The sequence below is a fragment of the Lepidothrix coronata genome, unplaced genomic scaffold (genome assembly GCF_001604755.1).
Source record: "Lepidothrix coronata isolate B3197 unplaced genomic scaffold, Lepidothrix_coronata-1.0 Scaffold222, whole genome shotgun sequence".
Lineage (NCBI taxonomy): Eukaryota > Metazoa > Chordata > Aves > Passeriformes > Pipridae > Lepidothrix > Lepidothrix coronata.
Window position 1 is genome coordinate 612,476 of NW_016690402.1, and position 16,495 is coordinate 628,970.

A 16,495-nucleotide genomic window follows, 5' to 3' on the forward strand; every position below is an offset into this window, starting at 1 on the left:
ACACAGGAAAGTCTCAACCTGTTTCCTCCTTCACAATACATGCCCTATTCAAAGGACCAGTAAATCCAGTGGTCTTCAGGTCATCTGTCCAGTTGTGTGCAGTGCCTGGACAGGAGAGGCTGATAAACTTTGCAGTAGCCAACCTCCAGCTCCTGGGGCTCTCAGTGGTGGCCCATTCAGCGCAGACTTCTTCCCCATAACTTAGTGCTGGGCCCACCTGTAAATCATGCAGTGTGCTGTAGTGCTTCCTCACTCACCAAAGAATAAAGGAGAGACTTCTTCAACAGTTGTTGCATCCTTGGGAAAGAGCCAAACCTCTTTCCCTGTTCAGGGATGATACAGGTCATAGCTCATTAGCACATGTGATAAGCCCACCCACAGAGCCTCTTTGCTGACTAAGCAGCTTCAGCTAACTAAATATGATGCAAATTTGCTACTGGACTACTGCACGGAGATGAAGGGCAACTTTGGGAGCACTCTTAACAGTTCCAGCATTTTGAGATTCATTATCCCTTTTCTGGTGTATATTTATGCCCCAGGGGGATTCCTTTCAAATTGAGTCTGCTTTCAGAGCCTTTTCTCTCAGCTTGGCCATGTTAACAATTCTACATAATTTCTATTTTTATTTTTTTACCTGATGCCTCCTTTGTTCTTTTGTTATGAGGAATAGGCATAATTAAGCTATAACACTATCTTACCTTTTAAATCTCCACTAAAAACACAAATACCTTCTCTTCTTTTGGGCATCAAGGCCATTTACTCTATGTTATTGACCATTTGGTGCTCAACTGACCAGATTTTAATGCTAATTCAACCCTCCCTCTCTAAAATAAGGAAGTAGTTCTTTCCAGAAAGTCTTTATAAAACAATGATCAGATATCATTAAAATAATTTTGAAAAGTTTACATTTTGTTTTAATCACAATGGCTATATTGCTTTATGGCCACTTGGGTAGTGGTTTAATTTTTCTTAGTTTTGAAACCAATGCAAAAATTTATTTAAACAGAGTAAAATCTCAGCTTCTTTTCTCAGAAGCTTTGGAAAGCAGCTTTAATTAGGAGTTGCCACTTCCATCAAGCTTTACACATTACATCAAGCTTTTAGTCTTTTTAACTTAGATTTCACTCCTGATTGAAAATTTATGTTAAAGTTCTTCATCACAACCATTCAGGTGGGAGTTGTAAATGCATCAAAAAAAAAAGGAAAAAGAAAAGCTTTAGCCAGGAAATAAGACCTAAAAAGGGCCACTTTAATCAGAATCATTCTTTTCCAGTGAAGAATTCTGAAATTGAGCTGAACAGGTGATTTTTTTTTTTCCAACACCACACAAAGGCAGTTGGGTTGTGTGACCAGTAAGGAGGGAAAGAGATTCCTCTGTGAGTCACAGAAATCTCCATGTAAACAAAACTAGGTTGTTTGCAAAACCTCTCTCCTGGACCCCCTCTACTTCACAGCTCAGTAAGAAGCTAGGGGGAAAGCCAGTCACCCTTTAATGTAAATAAAAATGAGTGCTGGGTTAGAGAGAGTTCCTTTTATCTCTGCTGGAGTTGTGCATAGAGTATTTCATCCTTTAAGGTGTGTAGCAGAATTCACTCATGGGAATAGGGAAATCGCTATAGCTGGTACCCTTCAACATAAAAAAAAAGAGAGTGGCTCATGGATTTAATATTAAACCAAGGAAAGGGCTACTTTGATCACCGAGTGTGATCTCTTAACTTGAACTTCAAACATTATCAAATAGTTCAGGAGCTTAGCCATAAAAGTAAGGTTTCAGCCATTAAAAAAATAAAACAGTAGTTCTCACTGTGATCTGTATTTTCCTGAATTTCAAAAGGATTTACATCTGGGGCTTGTTTTAAATATATCTCTAGTTAAAAGAGGTGCCTTGGAAGTGACTTGTTCCTTCCTCTAGTCTATAGACAATGTTAGTTTTAATAAACAGGAAAAATGTTTTTTTTCTTTTTGAAAAATCATTGTGGTAGTGAATCTATAACATCTTACTTACTTATGAAGTTAGTCCTCATGATGCTTTTTGGGTACTCCAGGTTGAGGCTCTGGTTTCTTTACACCCTGTTATTTCTTTACACTGTGTTATTTCTTTCTTTCTAAACTTTAGCACTTGACATACCAAATATAAAAGTTGCGTTTTATTTGACCTTTCCCTTCTCCTTTCCCACATCCCTACTTCTCTGTTTGGAAAATGTGTTCTTCACTTGACAAGCCAAGTGCAATTCCTTCAACTTCAAGAGGTACCAAACCACATCTGTCTACTGAGGCAAAAAATGTATTTAACAGAGCACAGCTGGAACCCAGATAACTAAAATCAGTCACCAGACAATCGCTCCGCTTGATCAATGATCCTCCACTATGGTGGCCTCTCTTGTTTGCATCCCTGAAGACAGTACAATCACACTCTTGAAACAGTTCAGGATTTTAACCCACATTTATTTATTTTTAAACCAAATTTCTTGCTAAATGTGCCCTAAACACTACCTAAATACCCCTTCCAAAATTTTTTCACCACTAATTTTCCTTTTATTTTGAAACTAATTTCATCCCCTTTTCTAAACCATGAATATATGACAAGGCATTGGTTGCAGTGATGCAACCACAGTGCTAAACCAGAAAGAAAATTCGTTCTTCACATTATGTTCAACTATAACAGATACAATCACAATACAGTGCTAATTTGTGCATATCTAGTCTTCTTGCACACCTTCTAGCTGATTGGCTTTCCACTAGTCATGACTCTTCAGGGCAGGTAGGGTAAAATGTGGGTGTATGGATGGATGGGCCTTACATTGTAGATTTTATACAGCTGCTAGCACATTACCTCTGCAAGCCTCCATTTATAAAATCTTGCTGTTAAAACAAGCCTGATTAATGCATGTTGAAATTGGATGGTGTAAAATCCAGTCACTCCTTTTGTCTGTCAGTCCTGCAGGTGTAGAGATGGCTGTTGCACGGACAGTTCCATGCCCTGCAAAGCAAAGCTGCATGCCAGGTCCCAGCCATGCACTGCTCCTTTGGCACCCATCTCCAGCAAGAGCCTGTTTCCAACACAAATGATGTGTTATGATGTCAGAAGTCTCTAGCCAACCATCAAAAATTGAGACTGTCTCAAATTTTAGCACATGCTTAACAGAAGGATCTTGCAAGATCTGACCCTAGGTCCCTTTAATCTAACAATTTAGTTAGTTTTTCTTAGTATTCTGAAAGTTATGGCAGAGGGTGGCTTTCAAGGATGATGTACCAGACAGCACTTCTCTTTCCCAAATTGGAGATTAAGCCCAACAATACAAATTCAGCGAGAGCCAAGACACTGCACCCCAACAAGACAGGGTGCTGATGATCATCTGGCTTTTGATACCCTGTCCCTGTGGCAGCAGCAGCTCACAGGTCCTGCTGAATCAGAAACATAGAGGGAGCCAGGAGCTGTGTGTTGGTGCTTCTCACAGCTCCACCAAAATGCTGTAGCTTCAAGCCCTGTGACGTCCACGGTCTGACAGAGATAAATGATGGCTTGGTATGTTTATACTGTTAGAGCAGTACCCCCAGCAATGTTGTTAGAAAGCCTTACTCACTTTTATTATGGAAAGAATACTCAATTGTGTTATATTTCCTTTGCATGATTTCTCATGTGTATGAGAATAATCGCAGGAGCAAGTGAGATAACTGTGATTAATCTTACTAGTTCTTTGCTGGAATGAACAAGGTGCAGATTTCCATGTTTGTGTAGAAGTCATTGTAAAGTTTGAAAACCTGTGACAGGCATCAACTGTAAAGACTTCAAATTTAATCATAGGATGACAGAATATCCTGAGTTGGAAGGGACTCTCAAGGATCATCAAAGTGTAGCTCCTGGCCCTGCACAAGACAGCCCCAAGAATCACACCGTGTGCCTGAGACTATTGTCCAAATGCTTCTTGAACTCTTGTCAGGCTTGGTGCTGTGACCACTTCTCTGGGGAGCCTGTCCCAGTGCCCAGCGACCCTCTGGGTGAAGAAACTTTTCCTGATATCTACCCTAAACCTTCCCTGACACAGTTTCATACCATACTTAATGTGAGGATAACTATTATCCTTAACAAAATTACTAGCTAGATGATTCTCAAAGTCTTTCTTCATTTTTGAGATATTTAAAGCATATTTTGCTTCACCCTTAAAGCGCTGAAATAGCTTTCGCTTGTACTCTTTTGTTTGCCAGTCAAGGGAAGACAAATAAAATCGTATTTACTCCTTTCTGTCTTCTGTCTCCCTAGTCTTCTAGAAATCTCAAGCAACTCTCAAGTCTCACTGGGTTCTCAATTCAAGCTTTTTTGTTAACTTTACACCTTCATGGGGTTCAGCCTTTGTACAATAGCCCACTTTTGGTGCAATATTGACTTGGCTTTGTTTTTTGTCTTACCGTCCCATATATCCTGACTTCTTTTGGTTGTTTTCAAATCAGAGAAAGAGCAGTTGCCCTCAGTAGAAGTAAACATAGTCAATAAGATAGGATGGAAGAGGTAGAATATCCTTGTAGAGTAGAAGCTTATCTAAAAGACCTAATTTACTTTTTTAATTATTTAAAGCACTTTTAGGTAATTTAATTAAGAACAGAGCTGGGCAAAGAGGATGCATATTGCTATCTTCGTCTTATTCATTTCTGAAGAATTTAGCCAAGTTAAAGAAACTGTAGTAGAACTCAATACTCTAATTTAGGTTACTGACTCGGTGTCTGCTTCATTGAAATTGAAAGTGCCTGGCTCAGGAAAGTGAGCTAATCTACTTACAGTACAATATACGATTACTGAAGAGACAGATTTGCCAGTAAAGATCTGCAGAGAAAGTCGATGGCATGGTCTGGCTTTGGCATCCTCCTCTGTGGTGAGGAGGGTACCTTTGGGAGTTTTGAATGCTTTCTTAAATAGCATAAAGCCACTGGAAATGTTAGGTTAGGACCCTCTGTTCACGCATGGCCTCTTCTAAGGACAGACATGTAACAAGCTAAAGGCAGTTATAGAGGTACATGATGCCTGCGTTAAAGGCACACGTGTAATGTTTAGCAAAACAAAAAGAGGAAGCTTGTTGTTTAGGCATACAGTTGCATGGAAGAAACTCATTTTGGTCGAAGCCCTCCTCTGTGTGCATATTTTATTAGAGCACAGTGGGTAAGAACAAAACTAATCTGGCTACAGGATGTGGAAGCATTCTGTGTCCTCACTAGTATGCCCAATAGGCAGCCCTCTGTCTTTCCCCTCACTTAACTCATGATTCATCTGGGTGCCTCCAGAAGAAGGTAGATAATCCGTGCAGAACAACTCTCTAACAGTTCCTGCAGTAAGGATAGAGCACAGGGCCCAGCTCTCTGTGTTTCAGTTCAGGCAGAGGGCATCTGGTGCCAGGGTGCCTGAACTGCAGCAGAACTGTAGGTGTTACATATGTGCCTACCCTGGCAATAGATCTCTCTCCAATGGAGATAGCATGTCCCAGGAAGAGTTGCTTTTTGGCAGCTAGAATGTGACCACCCTATTTTGTGGAGTAGGAAAGCTTAGTATTGCAAATATGGGACATTGTACCTGGGGCCCCAGGGGAAGAGTGTGACTTGGAGCACACTGGGTATACCAGGAGAGGGGTAACCTTCCAGACAAGCTATCTACAGGATTAGGCAGTCCTGAAAACTAGGTGTACATAACCATGGCCTGGGAATAAATTTTTGTCTTTGACAGCAAAATTTGGGGTTAGGCACATCGAATCTCACAATAGATCTCTAATACTTGTGAACATACTGGGGTTTTTTGTTTCATTATTTTTCTGCGCTTTCAGGTGCACTGTTCTAGCATCCAGGTTTCTTGCTGGTCTGTTTAAGGTTTGAATGCTGTACTTATGGGCTGTTTGAGGGTTGATTTGATTTTGAGGAATTCCCTAGGTTGTCATCAGTGAAGACTTTTAGAGAGGAAAAGGCGACAGACCAAGATGAGAGTAAACTAAACCAGTTGTTATAATGCCCAGCAATGCTAACTTCTGAAAAACTGTGAGGACAAAATATGAGTAAATTCATTAAATCAATTGAAAATATACAAAAACTAAGTCAGTTAAATAATGCAGAAATTTGCATATATCATTATTTCTTTCTTTCTGCAACATTTTTTTTCCCAAAATGGAAATTCTCTCCTCCTTAATCATCTTCAAGGCTCCCTTTGACACTTCAAGAGGACAGTTGTTTACAGTCACACAGTGAGTCCACAGTAGAGCTTGGAATGGTAATTTAGCATCCCATCACCTAGGCTACAGTCAGAGACTACTAGGTCATGCTATTTCTTGATACTACTAGTACTGTTTTATTATATGTCTTCTCAGTCACAAAGCTGTATCAAATGTTGAACACTGATTCTTTTGCTGAGAAAGTAAATTTTTTTATACATTTTTCTGGGAAAAACCCTTTTTTGTATGGCTGCGCTTGATAACAGTAGCCCAGGCTTTTCAGAGAAACATTTACAATAATCAAAAACTATACTTAAATTAGAGGATTTTATTTAGTAGACAGTTGTGTCTTTACTTAAATAAATGTTTTTAATCAAAGATACGACATTCCTCAGAAACTTTTTCCACATTAGAGAGCAATTATTTGAGTTTTAGCTTGAATCTGATTTACACAATTAAAAATTGTACAAAAAAGGTCTTCCATTGGATCTGAAGAGAAAATATAAATGTGCAATGAGAAGTATGTGACGTTACTTAATTTCCATGGCTATGAACCCTCAAATGTTGAGACAACAGGGAATTGTTTAGCAAAGTTTCAAATTTCCTTCACTGCTAAAGCTTCATCAGAATAAGACTATGGATTCCAATTGTTAAATTAGATTGAACAGGTATTTTCTTTTACCTCTGATAATGCAACTGTATTAAAGATGTGATTTTGAAAAAAGGGGGTAGTTTGCTGTATACCATTATTTGTGAAATAGTGAGCACTGTCTGACCATTATTTTTATTTTCACAATAAAACCTGCTAAGACTGCATTTGCCTTGAAACTTTTTTGTACAATGTAATTAAAAAGCTTAATATTTTGGCAACATGAGAGAGAAGAGAGAACTTGAGAGTACATTCATAAATGTAACAAATACACATTATAAGACATATATATCCCCCATCGAGACAAGGTCATTTTTATGGGAATGACTTTCCTTGGGCTCCAGGAAAGCCAACATATAGTTACTGCCATTTTAAGAAACAATTTAGAAAAGGGCAATTTAGCCACCTCAGTAGGTGATATCCGCAAAGAAAAGCACTGTTTGTAAGAGCTACTTATTTGGATGTGAGAGGTAGCTCATGTCCCCTTCTCTAATCATTCAGTTCCATGTTCGAACATTTGAATCAAAAAGGGTGGAAGTTCAGAGCAAGAACATGTAAATTCAAATGGGAGTATTTACACAGTAACTGCTTTTAAAATAAAACATTTTATTAAAAGTATTGTGTCTTCAGAAAATTGGACTGTATATCTGACTTTTATATTACCTGTCTATACAAAAAGAATCTGGAAGAAAGAACAAAACCATGAAATCACTTCTGGTAAGTCCTTTTTTTTTAACACACTCTTTCAGTGCTGGGTAGCGAAGATAAACTATGTCTCTGATACTGTTTTTATTGCAGATTTGGATTACAGATTTATTTTCAATGACCTATTAAAATTAACAGGCTCTTTACTGTTCACAGTTTATCAGGATGCCCCAGAGCTACTTCAGCAATGAAGAAAGCAAAGCTGTCTGGAGAACAAATGCTAACAATAAAGCAGCGGGCCAGTAATGGTAAATTTTTAATCATTACTTTCTTAAATACTAATTCTCTGTAAACTGAAGTTATTGTTACTCTATTGGCTTTTTTTCTACACATATAAATCCACTTTGTATAAATTGGAAATTCACTGTCAGTAGAAGTGAAACCAGGTTTTATGCTCTGGAAACCTGAGCCAGGAGTGGAGCAGTCAGACTGGCCTGAGTTATGTCTACATAAATCTGAAACTCTAAAATATTTCAAAGTAGAAGGTACCATTATAATTTTCTGGTTCACATTTCATTCATCAAAGGTGATTAGCTGGTTCAGAAGAGAAACAAGGTTTATTTCCAGAGTGTCAATTCCTCATGAGCTCCATGGTTTTCATTTGGAGCTGTGGTTCTATAACTTCTGGGAGATGGAGATGGCCTTGTGCCATTTAAGCTCAAATAATTTTCAGAGGGAAGTGACATCCTGTTGGGGATATTCAAATTTTAGAGTTGACAAAAAGACAATGATGTCCTCAGAATCAGAGTTGAAGAAATTGTGGATGTCCCCGCCCTGGAAGTGTTCCAGACCAGGTTGGATGAGGCTCTGAGCAACCTGGTCTAGTGAAAGGTGTCCTTGCCCACATCACAGGGGTTAGAACTAGATAATCTTTAAGGTCCCTTCCAACCCAGGCCATTGTATGATTCCATGGCATCCTTCCTATGGAAGTTAGACACTGTGGAGAAGGGTGTACAAGAGGCACAGTACTATAAGAACAGGAGAGTGAGAATGCCAGTTTCTCTAGCTTTATGTGTTCAGATTTTGACTTGAGAAAAAACAGATTTATCTCTTCCCAGGACTATTTTATATTTTGTTATAGTAATTAAAAGGATAAATAAATTAAACCCTTTCAGTTTATTCCTGTCTGAATTCTTAGAAATACAGATACCTTTAAAATTCTGTTATTTTAATGTTTATGCCACGGAATATGAGAAATTACTTCCATTTTGCAAATTATTCTATATATAATTATTTAATAACACCCTTCTGAAATATGAACCCTTTTGAGCCTTCATCAACCATTAAAAACAACTGCAGAACAAAACAGTATATCCCAGTTCATCAACAAAATTTCACTTCTGAATTAGTTACAGATTCTTTTGACAATGCTGTAATATAAAGAGATTAGCATAAGTTACAGTTTTTTATTTTGTCTCAGAAGATCTGTAAGTGGACACAGACTTTAAATAAGTTACATATGACAGTAGAGTGTAATTTGTTGCTGCAGGTGCATTTCTTATAACATAAAGTTAAATCAATGCATATAAAGTTAAAGGTCTTACTGATTCTCTAGGCATTTTCGACATTTTTACTAGAGAATTACTGCAATTTTAAAAGGAAAAGTAGTGGAAAATACTTTTTTTTAACTTCAAAATAAAAGTTTGAAGAATGTTTCCTTTTTCTTTTTAATTTGAAATAAATTTATTTACAAATATAGAAGTAATTAATTCACCGAAGTCTGATTTAAACCTTAATTATTTTAACACCCCTTTTATTTTTATGTCACACAGGTATAGAAAATGATGAAGAAATTAAACAATTAGATGAAGAAATCAAAGAACTAAATGAATCCAACTCCCAGATGGAAGCTGATATGATTAAACTCAGAACTCAGGTAACAGTTTTATGAAGCCCTAAATTCAGCTGCTTTTTCTACATGACTGATTAAAAGAAATACAGGAAATATATTGTTCCCTTTTATGTTTCCTATATATTAAGATACCTATCTGTGATTTGCTATTTATAAAATCAGAAAACAATGTTCATTTTGCAAGTTCTACATCAGTTACCAACAGTAAAAAAAAAAAAGGACTTGGCAAAATACATTCTTTAAAATAATGGCAACAGCATGACCTGTTATGGTCAGCTTTGTATTTCTCCTTGATAAGGCTATGCCTTTCTAATAGTAGTTGAAATATTGTGTGACATCATGGTCATTAACATAAGTTACAAAGTGAAAGAGTCCAGGTGAACAATGTGGCTTTTGCCAGGTCTTACAGGGGAAATTTAGATAGGGAAGTGAATACCTGTTACGCTTCGTCACGTGATACACAAAGTGCAGCCCTTGGCAGCAGTAGTGGTTCCAGAGATCCAGCTTAATTCATTTTATGTTCCACATAAATTTGTTGGGGGGGGGAGAAAAAGGAAAGCATAACATTAGCCTATTATTTAAAATCCCATTATTCAGCAGCCCGAAAACTGAATGGAAAAAGGAAAGGAAGGAAATTAATTTAATTATTTCCCTAGCATTTTCCAGTGTCCAGCATAGCTTCTGGTGCTTTTACCTTCACATGATTTGAGCACAGACACCAACAGGGAAATTCATCATAGTCTTTATCAGTCTTTAGTCCCATGATTATAGTCGTCTCCAATTGATCTTGATGGAAACAGAGTAAACCATTCCTTGTTACTTTGCTGCTTGTGGAGAATGCCATGTCCATTCTCCTCCTCCTCCTTCTCCTCTTGTATGCTCATAAATAGAAGGCAGGATCTGCCTCTCCAACTTGGTTTTTCTTTGACTTCTAAACTTTAGCCAAATTGATACTGAAACCTCACTTCTACTTTATGCCTGTATTCAGGGTTCTGTTGTCTTTATGCAGCCTTTATAGGATTTGACTTACAGTTTTATGAGTTTTTCTGATGTGACCAAATGCAGCTATAGGGTAATGAGGACAAAATCTGCAAGAACGTAAAGCAAGAAGAATAATCAATGGCAGAAAAATTACTCTGGAGAAATTTGGTCATAAGTTTTAAACCTGGCAGCCTTCCAATTGCCTTATGTTTTCATTTGCTTAATACACTGTAGATGCTATTCACATACAGACTAACGTAGCTTTTAGCTCAAGCAAGGCACCATGCAAGGTCAGAGCTAATGTGTCTGGTCACCTGGGAACACAGCAGAGCACACTCTCAGTTGTCTTCACCTGTACATGTAGTTATGCCACAGGACTATCTGCAAATATAATATAATAACAATAATAATAATAAAAGGGGCCTCTGGTGGTCTAGTGGTTAGAGAGCAGGACTCTCACCGCTGCGACCCGGGTTCGATTCCCAGCCCCCCGGGCAGATGGAGCTCGTCAGCCTTGTAAGGCAATCCATCTAAGAGAAGGTCACTCTAAACAAACCTACGTCCTGAGGACCTCACTGCCACTGTCCAAGCTTGCTCGGCCCCAGCAGATGAACCTCAGGATTAAAGGGTGGGCTCAGTTCAGCGCACGCTGTGTCTCACCTAAAAAATCCACTGCGCAGGCTCGATGGGTTAATGACCTTTCCCAAATCTTCACTCGCGAAGACTGGCCATTATCTGCAAATATTTTTCAGTTGCTTCAGTTTTACAAGTCATTGTATGTATTGAAAACCTTTATGAATTTGTACATACAATGCAATAACATGCAGCTGTTCAACTTTCGAAAGCAGCCCTGTGAATTTGCACAGAATCAAAGTATACTTACAAAGAGCTAAACACTGGTACCAAAGAGCTGTGCAAGCTTAATTAATTATATATATATATATCTGAAAAGATAAGAAAAGCATGACTTACTGCAGAATGTCCCTAAGATTGGCTCCTAGGAGTTTAACTGCACGGGTGAACTTGCAGAACTAAGGTCCTTCTTAAAGCCTTTCAATTGTACAAAAAAAGCTCTAAAGGAGTGGATTCAAATCCAAGCTAATTCACTCACTATTACCAGTATTAAAAGACAAGCTGTTAAAGTTATGCAACACAGAGTCGGAACAACGAGCCTTAACAACGATAAGAATTGCAGACTCAAGCAGAACTTTTCTAAGCATGAATGGACGTTTTCTCCTTGCCTGGTATTTCTGTTATCTCTCCCTTCAGAGAGTGCATGCTTTATCCTGGCTTGCCTTATATTACATTGTACACAAATTTGTCCATTTTAGATTACCACAATGGAGAGCAACCTGAAGACAATAGAAGAGGAGAACAAAGTAATTGAACAACAAAATGAGTCTCTTCTTCATGAATTGGCCAATTTAAGCCAGTCTTTAATTCATAGTCTAGCTAATATCCAGCTGCCACATATGGTAAGTGATTGAGAGCACAAGTTAAGGAATTTGGAGATCTTCAGTTCACTTCATACAATAGATACCTTTTTTTATGTTTATGTTTCATCAACCAGTTGGATATTTGTGGTAACAGCACTGAAACCATAGAGATACATTTAACTGCTAAGAGACATGGAGGGCCTGTTCCAGTGTGTCCTGTAAAATTAAGTAAGAACTAAATAGGCATTTTAAATATTATAAAAATTGGTGGCAATATGCCTTGCTGATATGTTATGCTTAAATGAATATACGATTAAGAAAATAAAAGTTGTATATGAACTACTATTTAATATCTCGTAGGAACCAATCAATGAACAAAATTTTGATGCTTACGTGACCACTTTGACGGACATGTATACAAATCAAGATCGTTATCAGAGTCCAGAAAATAAAGCCCTACTGGAAAATATAAAGCAGGCTGTGAGAGGAATTCAGGTCTGAACAGCTGCTATAGTGATGAAAATCTTGCTTAAAAAAAGGATGCCTCTTGTTTTTTGCTGCTGTAATTTACCAGAAAGTGTTATATATTTATTTCTGTTTGAAACAGTGTTATGCTTACAAGACTTCATAATGATTTTATGTCTTGCTTTAAAGATAGTAACTGCAGAATAGTTTTTTGAATACATTCACATTTTGTACGTTTTCATATAAGCTGACATAGTGTGATATGCCATGTAATGTTTATAGCTGCTAATGTATGCACATTTTTGGGGTATATATATTTCTGAAGAGGTAAGCTGATCAAAATAAATAGAGTGTAAATTCTTTTTAATGCTTTAGTGATTAAATGTTTTAGTATTTTGAACTGAAATGGACAAAAAAAAAAAACAGCTTTGAATGACAATGTTGCGGTCTGCGGCCACTTTTTAAACACTATCATTTTGCCTCATGTTGGAGGATTTTATGGGATTTAAGAAATACATTTTGTGTGCATATTGTTTCATAGCAAGAATTGGTTGCAAAAATGCTTTATTTTTGAACAATGCTTGAAAATATTATGTGACTTTTGTTTTTGAAGGATGGTGTGTGGTGGGGGCAATAAAATGAGGTTTTTTGAATTCCAAGAAAATGGCATGGATTAGATGTAAGATAAAAAATGGGTAATTTATTGTAAGACAACATCAAGCCATGGAAACTTGACAGAAGATTCAAAGCAGCTTAAACAGCACTTTTTAATTAACTTCTAAGCATTACATGGTATGAATATGGGAACTTCCATTATGAAAAGAACTATATCAGAGGTGGACAACGTGAAGATTTCAGCTTTTGTTTTCAAATAAGCTTTGGAGCCAACATTCTCTTATCTCTACTGGACTGCTAGTGCCCCTCTGAACTATCTGTTATAGCAATGTAGTTCATCATTCAGAAATTCTGTGTTTTCAATTCAAGAGGGAGGACAATATTTAAAAGTTAATATTGCCTTTTCACATCTTTAATTTTGGGATAAACACAAATGATCTGTGTCTCTTAGAGTTACTGAACTGCATTCACTGCTGTCTGTAGTAGGAATGCAGTTCAGTAAAGATTTTTCCTTTTGCTTTGCCAAGCATTCAATCCAATTTTCAACATTTTAACATTTATGTTTTGTTTTTTGTTGAAGAACAATCATTACTGCAGCATTCACATATGCTTTGTATTTGTTCTACTATTACCTATTGCAAAAATGAATGCAATCAAATTTTTAATGTAACTAAATATACTTCAGCACTTTTTTTGCTTTAAACTGGATCATTTTAAGGTAAAACTTATTTGTACCTTCAAGATTTGATTGTTTTCTTCAAAATGACTGCACTATATGTATGCATAAGACCACTTTTTATTACTACATTTTTCTTTTTTAAGTAGTAAATTTGGTGATGTGTTGTGTTTTACAGATGTTGAATTTATTTAAATTTGATAGCATATCTTTTCCTTCCATGTCTTGATGTTATGCAGAAAGTACAAAAGTACTTTAAAATTTTGTTATGAAAAAGATGGGTTTTGTAAAAAATAAAATATTTTTAGCAGAACAGGACTTACAGGGTCATTGTCCCCACAATGTGCCAGTTGACTATTTGCACTTACCTTGCCCTATATATCCATACGGAGGTGTGCAATTTCTTGTGTCATTAGCCTTGTGACACTAAACCTGAACAAATTATAGTGGAAGCCATTATGGCTAATCCAGTAATATTGCTAAGGGAGACTACAGGGATCTCACAACAAATATTCTGATACAATACTCAACCTCGGTATATATATATATGTATAAATATATGTATATCCCAGCGGCACTTTATACTATTCACTGTACAAAAGCTTACAGTTTTCCACGAGGACTTTAATAACTAGCTGGGAAAAGATTATGTAATTACTTTGGGGCTCTGCAGTATCTTATCTGTACAGTGCCCTTTTTCTGTTGTGCTATTAGTTGTAGCTGCCATGCTCAGAATTGCCTTTTTGAGAGCTGAAGCAAGGTGCTTGTTGTTCACCTTCTGCCATATATATTGTACTTTTGCCCTAGCCTCCTTTTAGGGCTTTCATTGTTCATAATGGCATATGCATTTTTCCACTGCATTGTGTCTGCAGCTTCTTTGCCAATATAGTAATGCTTTCAGTAGAGTAATAGATAGTATCAGTTTTGGATTCTTATTGTTATCACCTATGTACAATGGAAAGGGATTTTAAGCACAAATCTGCTGCTCATCTAATGTTGGTACATAATATCAAATCAAAAGTTATCTGTGACTATTATATAGGGATCACAAAAGTGTCACATATTAGAATGCTGACCTTTCATATGAAATTATTGTGAGTCATCAGAGTTTATTTATTATAACTTATTGTTCATATTCATTTCTAAGTTGATTTAAGTAATCATTTATTAAGACAGAATTTTGTATAAACTATTTATTGTGCTCTCTGTGGAACTGAAGTTTGATTTATTTTTGTACTACACGGCATGGATTTGTTGACATTTTAATTTTGCTATAAATGTGTGGAATCACAAGTTGCTGTGATACTTCATTTTTAAATTGTGAACTTTGTACAAATTTTGTCATGCTGGATGTTAACACATCTTACTCTAAATAAATAAAAAAATGTGTTGCCACATTTGTAGCACAGTGGTTCTATGATCGCTTTCAGCATTTTCACTTTATTTCATACATGACATAACAACGAAGAAATCCTCAGGGGCCTATTTTAACAAGAAGCCTTGGCTGTCGATTCCTCAAATTCTCCCCTCAGGATGCATGGCTGCCTCTTCAAATGGTGCACTTCCCATGCTACGTAAATGCATAAGCACAAGAAATTTGTTCCAACATTTTGGAACTCCCTAGAAAGAAATTGAACAGTGGTTCCTTGGCCTAAATAGTGCAACTGAAGTATTGTGTGTAATATATTTAAAGTTAAATAGAATGATAATCCCAAAACTCAAAAATAAGGAAAAAGCCAATGGGAAATGAACCTGAGTTGGAAAGCCTTTCCCTTTCCTCTGATCTGCACTAAGGCCTCACGCTGCTTTTAGAACTAGTGAGCTGAAGAGGGGAATGACAATAGTCAGCTAACACTTCTGGCCATCACTGCCTGTGACAGGAACAGTGACCACCAATGCATGTGCAATATTCTACACAGCGATGTAATCCATTACTCCTGCAGTGACTTAATAACTGGTGCAGATTCCACTATCAGTGTTAAGCCATCTAATTAAAAACATCTTCCTCAACACCAAACAAGAGTAATTACACAGAGACTTGGCAATTAATTGATTTATAGGCATAATTATGACTTTACCATATGCTTGGGTTCCTGTATTGAATAGATACTAAGTCCAGCATTATGTAGCAGTATCAATAATTAATGCTGTACATTTTCCCTGCATGCCATTCCTCTTAATTGCATTCCTTAGAGATCATCCTAAATGACCAAGACAGGAGCACCAATACAAATTTTAGACTATCTCTCTGCTCCCAGCAAAGGCTGCTCGACTGCTGGGGGAATAGGGAACATATAGAGGGCCCAGGACACTTTACATGGCAGAACACAAAGCAGAAGAGCAGGAAAAGCTGTGCAGTCAACTGCAGACATCACTCCAAGAAAGAAGATAGTCTGTATACCTGGTGTATACACAATGTGATACATACACTTTGTAGGTAAGATGGGGAACATTTCAGAAAATCTGATCTCCTCCTTCAGCATCATATGTAAAATCTTAATTGTGCATATATGATACACCCTGATCCATTCTGTTTCTTGTTAGCCTTATGGCACTATGATCATGTACAACCAAAGAAAGTTTTTCATATTAGAACTTGATTCTTCCTACTGTGAAACTTTTTCTGGGGAAAAAAAAAAAAATCAAACAAAAACCCCACAACAAAATTCCAAAGCTTAAAAAAAAGAATGAGAAACTACAAGAGGTGAACAGATGAAAGAAGTGAACATTTTGGAGGATAGCTGTATTTCTAATCTCAGTACACCAGTGGGCTGGTATGATGCAGAGTACATAAAAGCATCACGTTCTCTATGTCATTAGTCAGCCGGACAGTGAGCTGAAGCAGTTGATGCCCAGTCCCTGCTTCTGTCTCTTGCCAAGGTCAGTATTTCTTCTGAGAAAGTCTTTTGCCAAAGCATATGAGCCAACTCC

At 37.1% G+C, this 16,495-nt stretch overlaps 1 protein-coding gene across 27 annotated transcripts in view; it reads left to right on the forward strand.

The window, feature by feature from the left end:
• The window catches only part of MYT1L (myelin transcription factor 1 like), a 325,160-nt gene extending 310,201 nt beyond the window's left edge, over positions 1–14,959 (forward strand). For 21 of the 27 annotated variants that reach the window (XM_017833840.1, XM_017833828.1, XM_017833844.1 and 18 more), the window contains 4 exons: positions 7,696–7,787; positions 9,312–9,421; positions 11,704–11,847; positions 12,169–14,959. In XM_017833840.1, coding sequence (XP_017689329.1) covers positions 7,696–7,787; positions 9,312–9,421; positions 11,704–11,847; positions 12,169–12,309 — 487 coding nt within the window. In that variant the 3' untranslated portion in view covers positions 12,310–14,959. The remainder of the gene's footprint in view (positions 1–7,695; positions 7,788–9,311; positions 9,422–11,703; positions 11,848–12,168) is intronic. The other 6 variants (XM_017833842.1, XM_017833845.1, XM_017833856.1 and 3 more) reach the window with 1 other exon arrangement.
• The last annotated feature ends 1,536 nt before the right edge of the window (positions 14,960–16,495 follow it).